The 21,148-nt window shown below is 38.1% G+C and overlaps 1 protein-coding gene across 18 annotated transcripts in view; it reads left to right on the top strand.

Annotated features, from left to right (window-relative positions):
* LOC128022506 (discs large homolog 1-like protein) overlaps positions 1 to 21,148 on the top strand; it is a 126,627-nt gene that overhangs the window by 55,431 nt on the left and 50,048 nt on the right. For 5 of the 18 annotated variants that reach the window (XM_052610198.1, XM_052610183.1, XM_052610155.1 and 2 more), the window contains 4 exons: positions 1,027 to 1,194; positions 6,647 to 6,763; positions 18,790 to 18,888; positions 19,442 to 19,495. In XM_052610198.1, the coding sequence (XP_052466158.1) occupies positions 1,027 to 1,194; positions 6,647 to 6,763; positions 18,790 to 18,888; positions 19,442 to 19,495 (438 nt within the window). Of the gene's footprint in view, positions 1 to 1,026; positions 1,195 to 6,646; positions 6,764 to 8,008; positions 8,411 to 18,789; positions 18,889 to 19,441; positions 19,496 to 21,148 lie in introns of those variants that run through there. The other 13 variants (XM_052610266.1, XM_052610207.1, XM_052610229.1 and 10 more) reach the window with 6 other exon arrangements.

Below are 21,148 nucleotides of genomic sequence, written 5' to 3'. Positions count from 1 at the left end.
ATTGACCTATAGCGACCTCTCGTGGTCGTGGTTTTTGTTCATGTGTATTTCTGGATACTCTCTAAAATCTCTGTTCATCTCATTTAAAATTTCTAATAAATGGGCAACACATTTAATTTTGCCATTATTATGTAGAGTGAGATTTAAGATTATCTAAATTATCTAGATAATAATCCAATATTTGCCAAAACATCATGGATGATATATAAAATTTCTTGTTGCTTGCTTAATTGGAAGTAAACCAAACACTTGTTTTTTTTAGTATCAATTCCTAATTGATCTCTTTTTTTTTTTTTTTTTTTGTAATCTGGCTACTGATTATACGCCGTGCTAAAATGCATAAATCTAAGTGGGTAAACCAGGTCAATGAGCCTTATGTCAGCTTTACATTTTTTTTTTTTTTGTCAGCTGCTTGAATCACGAGCTCACCTATAGTGAGAAGTAGTCAGTAGCTGATAAACCTGTTGCCATGGCAGCTGTGGCAATCCTTCACTTGGGTGGAAACCGCTTATTAGCTACCTTTTTGTGTAGGCATGTACCAGTGTTTATTTTAGGGGAAGGGAAACCCATTCATCGTCATGGGAAAGCACTACTTAGTGCAAGGGAATGGTTTGATAGTTTTATGTATTTATATCATTAAAATGTGTATGAATGTAGTTAGTTACAAAATGTACTTCAAATATATTGTGTAATGTTCACCAAACATTAAAAGTGAGGGAGTATAAATTATTTACTTCCTGATTTTGCTTCAGAACTGTATGATTCCTGTATTCCACTTGGTGGAAATGAGCCATTACGTTACAGTCCTTTAACCAAACGCTTCCTTGGATTTCTACTTTCAGTCAAATATTTCCATAAATTTCAGCATCTGCAATCCCCCAAACCTTTTTTTTTTATCCATCCTTTTGCACTGAACTATGTTCTTACTATAAAAAAAACCAAGCAGTTGTCAAAGGGAAATCAAAACCTCAAATGTCCTTATGACATGGTATTCATCTCATCTTATCTGACTGTTGTTCTCTGCAGAAGTACAGACACCATGATGAAGACACAGGATCTCCAGAGGAGCAAAGCTCACCACAGTTCACTGATGAGGCTCCTGGGCCAGAGCTGGTCCAAGTGGCTGAGAAGAACCTCTCCCAGATTGAGAACATCCACGGCTATGTGGCACATGCACATATCTCCCCAGTGAAGGTATGTCCTGGTCTTAGAATCGAGACTTCCTGATCAGATCACCTATTTTATCATTTGCTGTGCTGTCGATCACTTCACTGTCCAAATTCTACCATGCCGTTTTTTTATAACTGTGTGCCTCACTCTTCACATACACAACACACAAACATACCCTTTAGGTTTTAGAATGGTTTCCCCACCTTGGAAATTTTCAAGAAAACAGCTGGACAGCCATAAGAATTGCTTTTGTATGGTCAACTTGTTTGTTATTTTTCTTTACCACAAGTGATCAAAATGAATAATTTTATTTAAAACATACTATTAGATTAGGATGGAAAATGCTGTGCTGATAGATCTAAAGGCTCTTAATCCACCAATGTACTTGCTTCAGTGGAATTATTAGTGTGCAGGGTGCTTTATAAAGCAGACGGGTTTGCTGGGCCCACAGGCTGATTTATAATCTGTTGTATTGCTGAATGGACACCGATAAATGTGAAACGCTGGAATAGTTGATACAAAGACAAGTATTTCCCCCCTCACTTCTTTCAAAGATTTAACATTTATTAGAGTTTATGTATAAAACACGGGACATGTATTTAATGCTTTTAGATGAGCAGCTTTGAAATGTCTACTATAAGAAACACCATCTCTGTGTGCCAAGTGGAAGGCAGCAGGGTGAGCACAGAAGGTGAATATGCTGTAAGGCAGAAAGTAGTATGTATGTGTGAACATTTACAAGCCCTTGTCCTGCTCATGTTGTGCTCCAGTGCTCTCTTCTGTCTTTAGATTTATGACCCCACAGCTCCCCCTCAGTCCCTATCAGAGCCTAAGCCAGAAGCATGCACATAACAAACCGCGGAGGAGAAATAACATCTGCCATTTTTCATAACCTTCAGTGCTTAAGGCTTAAACCGGCACCTTTTCATTCCCTCAGACCACTTCACAACCTTCCATCTATCTCAGACACATCCTTACAATATAGTTATGGCTTAGGCTTATCTGGAAGTCACCTCTTCAGGGAGCCTCTAAACAGCACCCCACCCATCCCCCCCATGAGACCCCGTCGTATATGCTAGGATATTTTTGGTATTTCTGCTGTAATCATGACAAAGCTGCTTGTTTTCAAACCTTTTATTCATATAATTAATGAATACAAGTTTTTAATTAATTTAATATATTAAATTAACCACGATTGACTTTCTGATTCAGGAAGTTCTGTTCTGTTTTCCAGAACTCTGTCCTTTAATAAAAATTGCGGTGAAATAAAAAGAGAAATATGAGAAAAGAAAAATAAATATAAAGAGAGAATATTGTTTAATTTTTTTTATATATATATATTGATATATAAAATATATTGATATATATATATGATGATTTATTCATTTGCATACTTTTAAAGTTATCCTGTGCCCCCCTTTGAAGTTGGCATAGGTGGCGCTTCTACCCTGATCCTTGTCGGTATTGTCTATTGATATTGTAACCACAGTGTAGATTGTGCTGGATGTGTGAACTCAATAGGGCTGAAATGATTAGTCAATATAATTTTTTATCATTTTGTTGTTGAATAGTTTTTAGATCTCATATGACCCAATATAAGGGCCTGCAAAAATAAAGTTTGACCAGTGTGGTGCTGGAGCACAAGCCTATAATTTAGCTGAAATGCATTCTAATTGAAGACATGTTTATGAGAAGTGCAAACAAAGCTGAACCAGTAGAGTGTGTATTTTTTATTTATTTTTTATTTTATTTTTATTTTTACTCAATTACAAATAAAAAAATGCTGTCGTGTGTAAAGGCCCTGATATACTCATGGCCAGAGGTGGGTAGTAACGTATTACATGTACTTCGTTACATTTACTTGAGTAAATTTTTTTTGGGGGGGGGTAACTAATACTTTTGGAGTGTATTTAAAAATGGGTACTTTTATTCTTACTTGAGTACATTTTTTGGGAAAAATCGGTACTTTTACTTCGTTACTGTGGGCGACGCTCCTCTTGTTACTTTATCTTAATGAAATTAATGTTATAAATGCTTCAGTTTATGCCAAACGCGACTTGTACTTTTCTCTGTGATTCATTCTTTTGAGTCAATTTTGTTCAAAGGCTTGATCAAACCAATTGGCAAATGAGTGAATTAGAGCTGCAACTAACAATTATTTTTTATGTCGACTAATCTAACAATTATTTTTTCGATTAGTCGACTAATCTAACGATTATTTTTATTACAATAAATAATTAATCTAATGTTCTTTTTTTAATTAGCTAATGAATCCTTTGGATAAATTAAAAAAAATATATATAAGTACAACTTCTAATATAATATTTCCAACTTTATTCATTTTCAACCTATGTGTTAGAAGTTTTTACAGTATAAAATAAATAAGAGGCAAAGGAAATTATTTTACTATGGTAAATATGAGCTTATGATAGCGTTTATAATTAAACGACAGTAGCCATAAATTTACAGTGGTCTGAGACGTCATGAAATGTTCTTTAGCATCACAATCCATAAAATGTAGTCAGGGTTCTGCTATGGTTTAGCATGGTTTCCAGAGATCTGGAGCTGATTCGGGGTAGCTCGGTGGTTTGTGACTGTTGTCTCGCGGCGCGCTGTCTTTTAATGGGCTGTTCACATATCACGTCTCTTGCGCGCTCAAGTTAGTTATTTCCAATGTAGGCGCGCGATAAGCGCGCTCATAATGGAAGCTACGCGGTCGCGACGCGCTCATTTTTTTCCAGGCGCGTCCGCACCGCATAGAGTTAAAAACATCTCAGCTTTTCAGAATGCCGCAAGCGCAAGAATATCAGACCTGAACCAGGAAGTTGGTCACCAGATCACACGGTAACCAGTTAAACCGTAACACCGGAGAGCGCCAAGATGTTTTCCTCTGAGGTGCTCGCTCATCACAGTTTTAACGTTTGTAACGTTTAAGAACATCAGCAGCGTTGAAAACGTGGCTATGGAACTGCACTGAATTGAAAGCAAATCTGCAAAGGCTATTATTTGCTAGCGATGAAGATCTTTATTAGATAAACACCGCATGTGCTGTCTACTGTTCAATAGGTAATGACTTGGGCATCACTTGATTACAGTACACGATACCACTATGACATTAGTTTGTTGTACGTGTGTGGCTTATAAAAGAAGGGAACCAAGTTGAATACAGATTCCAAAAGACAAAACATAGCCGATTAAGATTTTAATTTTAATACAATCACACCGGTGTGAGTATGTTCAGCGAGTCATATCATCAGCTGCTAAATTCAGATCTGTGATCGCTTGCTGGTGCTGAGCCAGAGATAGATGCGTTTTTACATCGCTGCACATTATAACCAATCACACAAGATTCTGTTGAACTTATGAATGCATTGGCCAATCAAAGGTGTTCAGATGAGCCATCGCTAAAATGCCGGTGTTTCCTTCACTCGCTCGATAACTGAATACCTCTTTCTTGTGAATTCTCTCGTCAGAAACAACAAAGTGCGCGTGTGTGTAGGAATTTGTAAATAAGATATTGATTTCACAGTGTTAACAGTTTCAGTGATTTTAATGGGAGTTTTCTGAGAGTGATTTAACTCTAGACTGTCAGTGAAAATGATTCTCTTTCTGAACAATGAAAGATTAGTAGCAGTTTTTATATCACATTAACTTTCAATGTTAAATTCACATTTAATATAGTCCTCATAGTTGCCACTTGGGATTAATGCTTCGATCATGGTGATTTTATATATATATATATATATATATATATATATATATATATATATATATATATATATATATATATATATATATATATATATATAATCAACCTAAATTAATCAACCTAAAATTTTAATTTAGGGCTGTCACTATAACTGACAATATCACAGTACCACATTATTGATGAGCAAACCGCAGAAGAATGCAAGAACCTTTGTTTTTTCCGTTTTTCATAGGATTATGCTCTACTCATTTTACACTTAGTGCATGTGTACTGAATATTAAATAAGTAAGTAATGATAAAAATGTGTACCATTCTGATTTTTACAGAGGCTCCATAGATTTGCACTTAACAGGCTTAAATAGACAGTGAACGAGAGAGAGATCAATTGAGCATGTGCGTTTACTTGCGAGTCATATATATTTGTGAAAATAGGTTGTCATGTCCGAGGAATGTCTAATCTCTGTTTTAGCATTGACACTTTGCTGGTCAGCTAAGCCTTCTAACGTGGTGCTCAAAGTTAAAATGATTTCAACAGCATGTTTCATTACATCTCTCTTTGAATGAATCAGTGAATGAATCATGTAGTTGAATAGATGGTTTAAATCTACACATTTTTTAATTGTTGTTTTACAATGTGCGGTTTGACATTATCGAGTATTGCTAAATCCAAACAAAACACACCTACAGAGAGCACCTAAAGTCTAATAGGTTAGATTAGTGCACGTGCGCATTTACAGTGCGTTATTTCACTCCATGATTCAGTTAAAATGCATCACAAAATTCAAGATATGGGGCCTTTATATCATTTCATACAATTAATCAGTATCACAAAAAGAGTTCTGTTTTTCCTCCAGAAATCAGCATGATTACAAATGTGCTATTTATTTTATACAACTGTTCAATAAACAAGTTAATATTAAGAGACGTTTTAGACACTTCGCCAACAAAAATAATTCTAAACACTGTCCCAGTGCTGTTTTGCGTCTCTGAGCGACATGAGGGTGTTTAGTTCCTGAGTGAATCATTCGTTAAAAGATTTGGTTTAATCTCAATGACTCACTTATTTACAGTGACTTGCTGCTACCTGTTGGCAGTTTTAATTTCACATATAAAATTTCAAATATTTCAAATATAAGTATTCTATATATATGTATATGTTTGCCACTATGCTGCCACTAACTGTATTAAAATATTTTTTATGTATGTGTAACTGCAGGTTAAATGCATTCATCTCTCATTTCATATGCAGCTTCTGTTTCCTCTGCATTGCAAAGATGAATTTTGTTGACGGATACTTTAATTTGCTTAATAACAGCCCAAATGTGTTAACCGATTAAATATAAGAATTTGACTCAAATGATAATGCACACTTTTAGAAAAAATATCGGTATCGGTTTAACATTGTGAGATGTCAGAAGTGGGAAATACCATGAGCGCAGTCGGTGAACCTCTAATATACTGTATATATGGTTTGTGTTTCATCAAATGAATCTTCCTTATCATACCACTGTCTGTTTTGGTGACTCTGTCTCAAAACTTAGTGAGCTTGCCTATTTTAAGGACTGCATTTTTGGGTATCATAGGTCATTCAAACATGCATATGATGCCCTAAAAGTCTGTCAAGGTGAACATTCTCCAGCTCTAGATCCTTACTCCTCATTTTTTTCTGTTGTCTGTCTCTCTTTATCATCTTCTCATGATGAGAATTGTAGGCACCTTCAATTCAAGCTTGTATTGTAATACAGTGAGTTCAATGCCCCTCTGTAGGTTGAGTCGCTGGAATGCATCTTCGATGGGCCGTCAACTGTAGTGAACGAGGAGAGTCCTATGCTTCCTACTACTCCCATCTCCAACCCGTACCCTCAAAGTCCTGTGTCCGTCCAGGTAACAGTCACTCGTCTGACTTGGCAAACATCTTTATGTGCTTCTGATGTAATACCTGCAGCTTGCCAGTTCTGTGTTTGTCAAATGGCTGTCAGTCATGTGCGGACTGGTGTCAGTCGTCTCCATGCGATAAGCATGACTGGTCTATGCAGCTTTTCATTGTTTCATGATGATTTTCATACATTTTATCAGACAGGCTTAATGCTGACATTAGAGGGTACAGAAGAGTTATTGCATTGTACCTCTCATTGTCTTTCCTATTTGCATTTATGCAGTATTTCATTTTGATAGTTGCATGAGCCTGCTAGAATCTACACATGTTGGTTCTAGTTAAATGATAGATTGTGTTTTTAAATGCAATAGTTGTTTGACTGCATATGTAGCAGCGATAGCTTTGCTGTTGCATTCGTTATCTGTTGGTGCTTCCGTCATGCATGGAAGCACCTTTGCTTCCACAGCGCATGGCCAATGTTTTTTCCAGCTTTAGGATTTTGTACTGAAGATTTCAGTTAAAATTTGATTACTGTATGAAATGGTCATTATATAAGATGAATAGCAAATTCCCTGTTAACTCCTTTTTCTGAGTGACTTTTCTGGTCTTGGGATTTATAAAGTGGAAGTGCTTATTCAGGCCTGAAAACAATTAGCATTTTATTTGCCGCAAGCATCTGAGAACGAGGCAGTGTTGATATGGGTTTGAGGTCATGAGCCTTGAGCTGCCTTCCATTTCCAATCATTGATGTCAGTCCTGATATATCTCCCCATGTGGCAAAGTTGAATGGCTTGATCGCACATTCAAGAAACCATCAGGAGAGCAAAAGAAATGCAAAGAGGTCAAGGTGCCATAGTGCCGTCCCCTACATCCCAGGAATTACCACAGGCACAGGGAAGGATGTCACCTTGCCTCATCTCCAAGACAACGTGAGGAAAAAAGAGGAAAACATCGTTTTCTCTTATCAAAGTGTAGTAAATGGACTTTGCAGCCATTTGCCAGAGAGGCACAGCATTGGAGCTACGTCTGCATCGCAAGGCTGTGGAATAATTTCTTTCAGGCAATCAGAGAGGAGAGCAGTCAGTGCTAGCCAAGTCAAGCACCCAGTCTCACTCTCTCAGCTTCCTGCTGACTCATTTTGAGCTGAAAGAGATGAACACAGGCACCTGCAGTCGTCTACACTGAGCTTGCATCCCACCACTGCACAGCCGCGATCGCATCAGTGTGCCAGGAACTGCATCATCCACAGCAGTGTGAGAGACGAGGTGAAACGAGAAGCGGTACAGGGGGGTGCAGCGATTGAGAAGCGCTTTATTTCTGCTGCAGTTTGTGTGCGTCAGGCAGCCTATTTTTTTTTTTCTCTCTTGCCCTACGTTCTGCTCTTTAAAGGTACCTGCACCGTATATTTTTGTCGCCGGCACAAGTGCACACACTTTGTGCAGAAATTGTTTTTGAGATGTTGGCGTAAGAAGAGGTGGAGGGGGGCAGGTCAGAGTCAGGAAACGAGTTCTATTTCACCGGAGCGTGAACCCCACACACGCACACTCCTCCAGCCGTAGCCCACAATGCTCAGCTCAGTGTGGTATGCTAAAAAGATGGGTCGCCGGATCATGGGTACCCTAAGGAGAACCAAGAGGCGACATCTGCACTTGTTGGTAGGTCTGGAATTCCGCAACAAGAAAATGCTGCGTGTCAATCACTGCAGTGACTACAGAACTTTCTCTCTGTAAAGCAAATTAGGAATGCTTGAACTTAGTTTTCAATGTTGACATAAGTTACTTTATTTGCTTCATATAAAACAATTTATTGTGCATCATTTGTAGTGGCATTAATCAGATTCATAACAAGTAAAATGTCCTTCCACTCAAAAGGCAGTATAGAGAATATAATCAGCCTAATATTGTGAAGCTAGATGCATTAACAAAGCAGAGGTGCGTAGTTTTTTTGTTAATACGTCATGGAGTCTGAAGGCACTGATCTCGTAAGGCCATATTAAAGTAATTTGGTTTGTTGTGCGAAATATGAGCATTGTTCTTTTTTACATTGTGGCAGTCACCTGCGTGAATGTGTGATGTCTGGCACGTCATCATGTTTTGTTGAGAAAATGTGAAATCACATATCTCTTCCCTCTGCTGCCTGGCAACCTGCGTGCCTCTGTCATGCAGCAGTGCTTGCAGTGTCTTACACGCACACACACACACACACACATGGTTTGCGCTGCACAAAGCATGTACATTACAAATGTGAATGGCACCAATGCTTTGCCCCTGATCCGATCATGATTTTTGAACACATTGGAATGCTTCAGCTCATTTAACTGTTCAGATATACTGTTATGGTTCCTAGTCACCAAATGATGCATGTCATTTATCATCAAAGGCATGTTACATGTTTAAAAACCCATGATAGCTTGGGACGTATTGCAGGGTTGTTGGAAGGCATGTTTGCTTATTTTTGTGTACATACATTCCAGTACCTATCAAGAGACAAAATACTTTACACTTGGCCTCTTTATAACTGCTACATTATCTGGATAAAAACCCTACGGATAATAAGTCATTGTTCAGGTTGAAGACTTGAGTAAATGTAACCTTAATGAGATTCCAAAAAGGGTAGATTAACCCTAAAAATGGCAAGACCATAGAGACATGAGTAAATCAAGTTAATGCTATTTTACATCTTATTGGGACACAAATAATACAACTTGATAATTTTTTCAAAACATGACTTTTAATATTGATTTTAATGTTTGTTTCCCACAGGATATTCTGCCAGGGGTATAAATTAACTGAAAACAGATAACTTGTTTATCAATGCTTGTTACAACATGATTGTAATTCCTTACGCTTACAGACGTAAGGTTGTTGTTGTTTTTTAAAGAAGACACATAGCAAATGATTACTGAAGTGAAAGCATAAAAAAAGAGAATAAAAAAGTTATAGAAGTTAGAATTTGAGGTAAAGATGCAGTATACTTTTTTTTATTTATATATTTATACTAAATATGCACTTCATATGACAAAAAATTCCAATCTAAATGTCTAACCAAGTTATATTCTAATTCAAAGTTCATAACACCAAAATTGTGGTTCCTGTGAGATTTAGTTTGGGCACTATACCAAAAATAACTAATGGGTTACACCCAAACACTATTGAATTCTTTTGATGCAGTTTTCTGCCGCAAATCAATAATTTTCTGTCACAATACCACTACTGTTACAAAACAGTCTCCAAATATGGAACCCTTGACTGTCAGACCTTTCCAACGATATCTGTTTTGTCAAGATTACAAAAAGATTAGATTTTTTAAAGCTCAAGTTGCAAAATCACTGTGTGTGTGTGTGTGTATATATATATATATTAGGGGTGTAACGATACGCGTATTCGTATTGAACCGTTCGGTACGACGCTTTCGGTTCGGTATGCGGTACGCATTATGTATACCGAACGGTTCGTTGGAGTAATTAATTATATTTGAAAAAAAAAAAAAAAAGAGAGAGAAAGAAATATAATGATATGCGTTCAACAAGGTAGCCCAATAACCCAAACAACGTAACAGGCAACGCCCCTGACACTCCCGAAGAAGAAAAAAACACCATCTTATATGTTTATGTTAGGCTACTCAGCAGGCGCTCGCTCACTCAGTACGCGCTGAAGGCTCGTTGCAAAATAGAAACTAGAAATGAGAAGATCCTCCAATAACCAACAGGTCTGGTGTTTGGGTGCACTTTGGATTCCCTTTAAGCTATAATGGTGATGGCAAGAGAGTGGTGGATAAAAAAACAACGGTATGTCGCATCTGCAACATGACAGGGTACACCAGCGGGATTACAAAAAAAAAAAAAAAAAAAAACCAGCGGGAATATCTGGGATATATGCGTCAGTACTATCTGGGAAAAGACGAAAAAAAGGAGAAACATGCACGCAGCAAACTATCCCTGCAGCATTTAGAAACTATAGCTTACAGGGAATCCAACCCAAACACCAGACCTGTTGGTTATTTTAGGATCTTATATTTCTGGTCTGTTATATGCATTAGACATTTTGCAACGAGCCTTCAGCGCGTGCTGAGTGAGCGAGCGCCTTAGGGGCCGTTCACATATCGTGCCTAAAAACGCATGGAAAACGCTAAGCGCGTCTTTCTCCTGAGGCGTCTGTCTTTGCTAAGCAACAATGACGTGCTCTCTCCATGAGACGCGGAAATTTCAGCGAAGGATAAATGGATTTGCAGCTCTAAAAATCGCTTGCAGTAGCTCTGCTACTGAATTTATTTCAAAATTGCAATCCATATACAACTATGATCAGCTGTTCCTTCATCTTGGCTGAGCTCTCAACGTTGTTACGGGAAAGGATGAAGCTGATTGGTTGGTTCTTGTCACATGACCCGCGGTGCGCTTGCGGCATTCTGAAAAGTTGAGATGTTTTTACATTTTGCTGTATCTAAAACGTATCGAACCGAACCGAACCGAACCGTGACATCAGTGTATCGTATCGAACCGAACCGTGAATTTTGTGAACCGTTACACCCCTAATATATATATATATATATATATATATATATATATATATATATATATATATATATATACTTTTTTTTAAAAATGTTTATCCCGATTTATACTCCTAAAAGGGCGACATATCCCCTGAGATACAAACATTTAAAATCAGATTACAAAAAAATGTAAGCATTTAATTCATTAAAATTTCAATGTCAATGCTGAACAACAGCTTTTTAGACTGGTTAGTTCCCTCCAACGTGTAAATATGTGAACTAGATAAACTTTATAGGAGGGTGAGTAGATTTCCCACTACAGGTGGCCATGCAGTTTAAATGCTGCCCGTGAGCTAAACAAAGAATGTATGACCTGAACATCCTTTCAACATGAAACCAAGAAATGAGACCTACATTTCCCTGCCTCTTCCCACAGTCTCTCAAATGCTTGTATCCCACAGGATATGTTGCGAGTTTTAGGGTTACATCATGTTTCATTTACGAAAAGAGTAATAAACAATCCGAGTGTTTGGCTGTCCACAGACGTTCTGTTAGCATTAGGCCTCTGTGGAATCTGCCCACATAATTCCTCTGAAAACTTAATAAATATCCACATAATTGTGGCGTTAAGGGCTGGTCATTGGTACAGATTTACCTAGTTGTTTCTAGTAAAACTAATTCTGATTTATAAGCTCTCTGTTTAATGAATATTGCAGTTCTCTTTATGTTAATTATATAAACTATTTAGGGAATAAGTGTAGCAGAAGTGTAGCATTTCCAATAACCAGTAACTTTATTTACTTATAAATGATAATTTTTAGGGCTATTTCTTTTGTAATATATATATATAATTTTTTTGTTGTTGTTGTTTTTTTGACACATGTCAGAGTCCCGGCTTGTGGTCTTTTCCTGATTGTGCTCCCTCTCCTCTCCATCATTGCTTCTGTTTCTTTTCAGCAGTCCTCTCATAAATGAAAAAATAAGACTAAAAGTATAATTAAAAAAATGTGTTGTTAATATATTAGAAATCAGTCATTCATTAAACTACACTGGTCACATAGCATGTTTTGTTTCACTAAAAAAAGTAACTGCTCATAACAGTTATTTATTCATAAATCAGAAAACAATGATCATGTTCCGTAGTTGTTTTTGCATGCAGTGCACAAGGAAAAAATTTAGAAATATGTATCTTATTATAGTTGAATGTGTTTTTTTTTATGGAATAAAAGTCTGCAGATTCTGTCTGGTGGAAACATGCATCCAGTTAATCCCTGAAAAATGTTGTCCTTCAAAATGCTGTCCTCAATTAAGGAGCTTTGATAGATACGCTACAGAAAGGCTGCTGAAGATCAGGTGATCTCAAATGAAAAAAAGGCATTCAAATTGAATCAAAGCTTTTATAAACCGATAAAATTATATTGTCACGTTATCATGATTTTTATTACTGCAAATATTTCAGCACTTCAGGATCTACATTAGACCATGTATTTATTTGAGTTGGGAACCGGTTAATTATTTTTTGAAATTAATAGTTTATGGATTGCGTTTCTCTTTTGACAAAAGAAATTGAATTGGTCACAGTTGTGGGCACAGTTGTCATTAGCAGCAGTTCTTTCATGTTTCCTGAACAGAACAGGCTTTTATTAGACACTGAATCAAGAGAAAAGGTGGTGACATGGATCCTGATTTTGCTATCAACATCTATTGAGAAGCTGACCAGCAGTCTGACCCCATCAATAGCCAGCCTAATGTGTGTTCCATTTGGTGATCTATGGAGGATTTGAAAACTTTGAAAAAGTCGGTACCTTCATGCAGTAGCTGTTACAGTTGCACACACCTAACCTGTTAACTGTAAACATGTTAACCTGGTTAGATCCATCCATTACATCCATACCGATGTTGATTTTCAGTGCGCAGCATACTGTTCTAAATGTCATTTAGCAAGGTGACAGGCTTGGCTCTAAGAGGGGGCTCTAAATGGGTTTTGCTGCCATCTCATTAGACATGCACATAGTGTATTCAGAGGTCATTTGGAATGTTTTATTGATGTCCTGCCATATCTCTTGTCAATCTTTTCAGAGGGAGGATCTTTAGCATTGTTGTTTAGGATGCCATCTTACCCTCTAAATCAATAGTTAAAGCTAAATCCAGACATGACTATTCTTCAGTATATTTCAGTGGTGTTTATGTGCAAAGGGTTTATATGATTACATGAGGGCATGGAAGACTATCATAGAATTCGAGCCAACATGGTGTTGACACACGAATTATAATGTTTTCATACCATCCAGTCCCTGCTGTAGGCTCTAGTGAACTAATAAATACGTCAACATAAAGTGTGTTTACTGTAATGTCTGGTGCAAAACAGGGGACTGGAACCTGCATGGGAAATCCTGCTGGCTCTCTTAGATGTGTGAGCAGTTGCCATGGCTTTAAGCTCCCAAGAGAGTGGAGGCAGAGCCTGGTGACAAAATCAGCCAACTCATCCGGCACTTGTGGCACATCGACAAAACTGTTGTATGCAACAGGCATCTTCTGAGGTCGGGCACTGCATCCACAGCAAATGGTTATCCAACTGATCTGGACCTGGAGAATACCTTTCCAAAATAAATTATATATATATTTTTTTGTTTGTTTTTGTTAGTACTTCTAAATTTTTTGATTGAACCTCATTCCAGAATGAAGCATGTTTGGGTCCAGTTTTCACTTGACCTCAGTTTTTGACGCTCGGAAGCATTGTTGGTTGATCAGAGTGACATTCCCAACTGGACTTGGACAGGCCGCTGTTAATCATCTGATGGCCTTCAAATTTACTATCTTGGAAGCGCTCTGAATTGCACAGATGGTTTCAGTGGAATGGAGTAGCGCCAACTTGTAATTTGTCCAGCGTCTGATCACCATCTTTGAGTTTGCATCCCCAGCATCCTGAGGATAAAAAAACAGCAGCTACCTTTTGTACAAAAAATACTTTCTTCTCTTATTTCTCTCTGATGTGTCTGAATCGAAGCAGTATTGGATGGTGGTTGCTGATTCACGGAGTTAGTCTTGGAAAGAATGGAGTATCTAGGGGCATGACTACACAGCACACTTGAGGCTTAATCCTGATGAAATCCCTTGATATGTCCAGCGCAGGAAGCCACTCTCATAATTAAGGAAGTTGTTTGAAAAAACTCTTAGACTTTGGCTAGATTTGTTTTCCTGTCTTTGTCATTGACACGGGTCTGAGAAGTGGCTGGTGTGCATTCGTAGAGTATTCGCAGTGATGAACTACATCTTCGGTGGAAACACCCTGTACTCCAGGGGAAGTCGAGGAAGCAGTACCTGTTCAGCCCATGGTGGCTCATCTGGACCCAAGCTCAGACAGTGGTCCATACGTAGTTCCTCTGAGGAGACTGCAAAACAGACGCCGTCCCGTTGGCGCCATGTTCTCTCTGGCCTCACCCGCCTCAATACCTTCACTGATTGTATCGTATCAAGGACAAGTCAGGTAAGTTCTGCAGGCTCATGCAGATATGGACACAGATTCATATATGGCAATGTCAAGTTCTCGCTTTCAAATAAACATGCTATGCATGTGCATTTCACTGTTCACTGCCAATCTACGGTTTTCATGGTTGTGGCAGTTGAGCTAACAGTTTTTGTTTTGCATGTATTATTATTTTTTATTATAAAAAATCATTTAAATACTTAAATATCAAAATATCATTATGAAAACTGCTTAGTTTCATCGCATGGATTCATGGATAGAAGCCAGAGGTCTGCAGTATAACTGCAGAGGCTCCACTTTGCAGCACTGATGGTTGCAATGGAGAATGTTAGTGCTGTATGATTAGTTATCTTAATAATTGTCTTTAATCAGTGAGCTTTACTTGATACTGTGTGATCAGCGCATATGCTGATAAGCACAAATAATGCCACTACATGTGTTAGCAGACATTCTTGCCCAAACTCTTAGAAAAATGATTTGATATAATAGCAGCAGTCCAGCTGAAGGTCAGAGAGATAAATGAACAGCTGAATCCCCCTCATACAGTCTAAAAGAAACACGCATGAACATACAGGAATACGTAATTATTATGGGATGACTTTCAAGTAAATTTTTAATTAATTTCAAGTAACTTTACAGTTAAACTTCTCAGGAGTGGACAATATGACCAAAATCTTAAATATTGTTATTTATATGTATATTAACTGTGACAGTGATACACATCACCAAATAATTAATAAGATAGTCACTACAACAAATTGTTATAAATCGAACAAAATAATTTGTAATTCCTCATGTGATGATATAACAAATTAACAAATAACTTGCCAATTTCCAAATACAAGTATGTCCAAATAATCTGCACACGTACAGCACACTCACATAAAACAATAAACACTAAATATAGCAAATGTCCGTTGCTTTATTATTCTTTATCTTTGCCAAAATTGCCCAGTTGTAATTTTTTTAAAATGTGGACAATTATGCATTTAGGCATTGTTAACATCAACATCAATAATTTCTCAATAAAACGACTTTGAAACTATTTGTATTGTGAAAAACACTTTATTTAAGTGATTTGTCATATAAATAAATTAAGTGACAACATTATATTGTTTAAAGTATCTGTATAAAAGTAAAAATCATTAAGACACAATGATTTTCAATACTATATATATATATATATATATATATATGTATATAAGCTTTGATCTTTTAACTAAACTGAATGATTGACTGATTTTTTATTTTTAAAAGACCCAGATATACTTTTGTGATGTTCACCCTAGTGCTATATCATCTGAAGTGATTTCTGACACAGACATGATCCTAGCATGCGGGAAACTACATACTTTATATACTTTGTATGTGCTATTTAAAATGTACAGGAGTTGGTATTATTTGCAGGTAGTTGTGATCATCAAAGCAAAATTGTCCAAGTAATTTTGTTGGGGGCTGTGTGGCCAGTAGATGGCACTGGAATTGCATTGCTTCCTGAGATGCACACAGACTACTCTAAATGCTGAAGCAGTGGCTGTTAACAGCTTGGTGCACTCGGACCCATCAATTCAAATCCACTTAAAAAAAATCAGCCTCCAATCCAGTCACCTGAGTTGTCATGTCGCAGCTATTTTAGGCCATTTATCTATTCAGAATATTCCCAAAGGAAAGATCCTTTGCATCTATACATTATGGCAAGCCATCTGTCACAAAAGTGGTCATATGAAATATGCTTTATTTTGTGTGGTGCTCTTTTTTTTTTTTTTTTTTGGATGACCCCAATTGAACAAAACCTGACCTTCAACCTGACTATGGTCACACACAGCAGCAACAGCTATGACAGAAAGGATCCCCCATGCTGACTCAAGGAACACAAGGAGGTCAGATATTCTTAATTTTGTAGGTGATGAGCTGTTTACTATAAGGATCCCCCTCATGTTAGGTTACAGTTGCTCTGTGAGTTGGCACTGTTTCAGCAGGCTGGCTTTGTTTGTGAATCGGAGCTCAGCATTGATTATTCATGCCAGGAAAAAGCCATTCCGTGCCTGATGCCTTTACCCATTGGTGCTTTCTAATTGGTATGAGAATGCGAAAGAGATGAAAGGATGGGTGAGTGAGAGAGATACAGAGAACGCAAGAGGATCATCGCGCATTCAAATGTGTGAGAGCTTGGGCTGAATTTCCTTCCGTTTGTCTATTGCCAAGCGCTTCTCCGAAATACAGTAGCCTTCTCATCATCGACCTGGTTGTCATAAAATTCAAAACCGACTCCTCCAACCATGACGACCTTCTACTCCAGCCATGAGTACGGATGCCGTGAAGCGGACAGCTGTGAGAGGAGGAATGCCGCTCATGCGCGGGTCAACCTCAGGCAGATCCCGCCGTCCACTTCCATCCTCAAGCAATCGCATCTCCAGCAGATGATGACCCAAGAAGGCTCCGTCCACCCCATCTGCTACAACTCTTGCACCCTGCCTTTAAATATAGGAAAAACCAGGACCAAGTTTCTCAATTTGCGGGACAGTGTGAAGAAAAGCCCCACCAAGAGCACAGCCAGAGTGAGTGGGCCGGAGGACAGGTTTTCTCTTTGCCCCTCTGTGTCATTTGATAAGGTAAGTTAGAGTAGAGTAGAGAAAAGAGCAGCTCGACATTTAGACTTTTTTGATCATTGGCTCAGGATGCTTTTCTGCTTCTTGATGTTATTAAATTGGGTTACTCCTTTAGACTCATGACTGGTGTGCTCTGTCATGTTTTTGTTGATCTTGATCTCGGACATCTCTTTTTCAGTGGTAGTGTGGAAATTGTGGTCTTCCAGTGGATATTTTTGCTCAGTGGTGTCTGTCTTTCATTGACATCACTAGACGTTTTGTTTGTCTCGGAGTGCCTCTGTTTTGTAACCACGTTTCTTTGTGGTTTTCCAGTCCCACATTTCTTATATTGTCTTGATTGTTGTGTAATATATTTTCATCTTTTTTTCCTTTTCGAATGTCAATTATTGTTAAATCAAATCGATGCCAAGCTTTTTATCTGCTAATGTGTTAGATTTATTTAGTGCAATTAATCCCACAATTAAAGGGCTACAGAAGAGCGTTAAAGTGGGACTCCAGTCAATGCTATTGACCAGCTCTAATTTTAGTTTCTGTGCGGACCTCATGCTTGGGGTTTAGGCACCACAATATTTAAAGTGCCATTGGTATTATTTAAAATCAAGTAAACCCAATGTACTGAATCTTTTTGAAAGTTGAAACTTTTTCTTTATTAACCCTCTAGTTCTATTCCAAGTGCACCACAGATGTTGTCAACATGATGTAAATGTTAAATCCCCTGTTAAATATCTTTGCAGAAAAGATGCATGAACTACAACTACACCTTGTACAAATTTTTGTCTCATATTGTTTGTTCAGAAATAATACCAGAAAAATGTTTTGAAAAAATTGTTGAAATGACTGAAGATAAAACACCAGTAGACGATTATGAAATATAAATGTTCTGTAAAAACAATGAAATGCGGCTTTCAGTCTGTCAACATGATGCAATCATGATATATTTTACCTACAGTGGTAGTAAATTACAGGTTTTTATTCTATTACGCTGATTTTCCTTAGTTTTTTCTATGTAAACATAGAAGTATTTGACTGTTGAGCTCACGTCTCTAGCAGCGTTTCATGCATGAAACAGCATTCTGAAAGGCGCTCGATTTAAAAGAAGTTTAAAAACACAAAAGCACATTCCGTGTGAATGGTACCTAGTGATATATTCTACTTATGGTCCTTCAGAGAGCTCGTCACACATGAGCGGTTGGATTATTGTCTCATTCTCATTCACATGCTCATTTCCATTCTCTCCTTGTCTGAATTCTTCAGTAATCACAAAAGGAGCGTCTTGAAGCTCTTCATTGTGCCCCCCCCCCCGCCCCCCCTCAATCTCGCTTACACAGTTCTACACCCACTTACACCCACCCCTTGTGGTGATTCCAGTGCAATGTTATATTGTTGTGTGTATATATATTTATATATATATGTGACCTGACCTCTCCCCTTCCATGCTATTGTTTAGCAGACAGATGCTGTCCCACCCTCCACTCTCATAATCCCTGTGATCCCAATCTCCACTGTCCCTGCGGAGCCCGCTGTCATCTCTTCATCAACATCACAGGTCTTTTTTTTCTTTCTCTATTTTCCCTCTGCACCCCTCCCTACCTGATTATTTTGCTATCTGTTTGGTCATTTTTTTCTTGATCCCTGCCGTTTCACTGCTCGTTGATGGGCCTGAAGGATTATCAGCCCCAGAGTCGGGGAAAAGTACTACGGCTCCCCTTGACTAATAGCATCTGCGTGTCAACCAGCCGGAAGAAGTGGAAAGCCCCACAGAAAGACTGACGGAGAGATTGAGCAAGCGAGAGAAAGTGGATTTAATTTTAGGCTACTTTTGGCTTATAATAGCATTCATGCTTCAGCATTGCATGTTCTGCAGTATAAAATGCCTTGTACGTATGTATGCTAGCAGCGCTGTGTTAATCTGGTGTGAGTGCCAGTGGTAGTATTTGTGGTGTCATGTGGAGAGTAAGTGAATATATCTTTGATATATAGAATGATGCTTAACATGGCTTTTCCTAGTTACCTCATCTGTTAAATGCAACAAATGGAATGGAAATGGATTGAATGGGAAATGTGCTGAAATCCTTTAACTGGACTGTTTTCTCTTGCAGGCAAATCCTCCCCCTGTCGTGGTAAATACAGAGAGCTTGGATTCAGCTCCATATGTAAGTGTCCTTTTCACTTGTTTACACTTTTTTTTAATTTTTACTTTTTGGAATTCAGAATTCCCCTCAGATCATTTTATAGCTGTTATTGTCAAATTGCTTTAGGTGATGCCAGCAGAAAAATGTGCAATAGGGTGAGATTTGATTTATTGCCGTGTGAAGTCAACATGAAATGGAACTTTCTTTTTAGTTATGTCATATATTTTCAAGTGTATATTTAACTAGAAAAACATATAGGGTGGTACTTTATATATTTGGATTTGGATCGAGAAAAGGGGGCATCGTGTGCCAGAATGGATGATAGAATGTGATGTCTAAATACAAGAAGTAGAGCTGTAATCGGGCCATAAAAGTTAGGCCCGACAAGGACCCGAGCCCGACAGGTTTCGACCTGAGCCCGACAAGTACATTTTGATTGACAGCTTTTTAAAAGCCCGAACTCATTTACAGCCCGACATTATTCAAATGTGCACACACACAGCTTTTTTGCCTTTTGTCAAGAATGAGGCATTTATACAGGTTTTAACATAATTTATTCATATAACTAATGTAGACTAGACCACTTGGAAGTAAGTGGAATAAATAAAATAAAATACGTCCTCTGTAACATCATAACATCTCAGCACTCTATAGGCATAGGCTCATTTAGCCTATAAATAGACCAACGCACCTATAAAAACAAGTCTTTTTAACAAATTGAATTAAGATAAATTTTAAATTAGGTTGGGTATTTGGCAATAACGAAATTAAGATAAAGGCTCCGCCGGATTTGCTTTGCCACTAGCAGCTGACATTTAACAAAAGAACCAACATTAGCGTAAATACTCTGTCCACATGATGCATTTAAGACTCAATGAATATTTAGTTACCATTTGAAAAAACCTTTACTCACAGAGATTAGGCTAAGCCTACATATTTTTGAAGAGGAACTGTAGATGGCTTAAGCACGTTCCTGCGCTCACTGATGGTGCGTCATTATTCACTCATTATTTTCATTATAAACATGGTCAAAACTTTTCCACACCGCAGACTTTTCTTTAGTTGCTGGTGCAACCAAAACGTAATCGCCAGAGGCAAGCCTGCGTTTCACCTACTCAGCATCCATTTACGCATCTTTCTTGCGCGAATCGAAACACATCACATGACCGCTCATTTACCTCACAAATCGGAGCGCAAGCTCGAGCCCAGCCCAAGCCTGCGTAAGATGAGATAAATTAAGCACGAACTCGACTGAACCCGTCGGGTACCATCGGGTTCTGTGTGACGTTAGATGGAGCGGAATTTCCTTATATGGGTCCTAAGGGCACTTCTGCCGGAAGAGCGCGCGCTCCCGTATAGCAAAGCACTGAGAGCACAACAGACATTCACTGATCTATGTGGTTGGAGCCGGTTGGAGACGTGACGTGTGGGCGGAGCTAAAGAATCACGAGCGACAGTAGGCTTTTGCGTTGAGAGCGTTTGGAAGCTGTGACATTACCGTGAAGAAAAAACCATCCAAAACATACCATGGCTAACAGTCAGATTCAGCGTATGATCCAGAATCAGATCCAGAGGCTGAAATTTAACAAGAGCAGCATCAGCAACGACGGCTCTATGTGGTATGTACTGAAACTGTATATATTTGGAAAATGACTAAGTTCCACTTTGTCGTCT

This window comes from Carassius gibelio, chromosome A2 (genome assembly GCF_023724105.1).
Source record: "Carassius gibelio isolate Cgi1373 ecotype wild population from Czech Republic chromosome A2, carGib1.2-hapl.c, whole genome shotgun sequence".
Taxonomy (NCBI): Eukaryota; Metazoa; Chordata; class Actinopteri; order Cypriniformes; family Cyprinidae; genus Carassius; species Carassius gibelio.
Note: the sequence above shows the minus strand (reverse complement) of the source record. Positions and strands in the feature narration are given on the sequence as shown.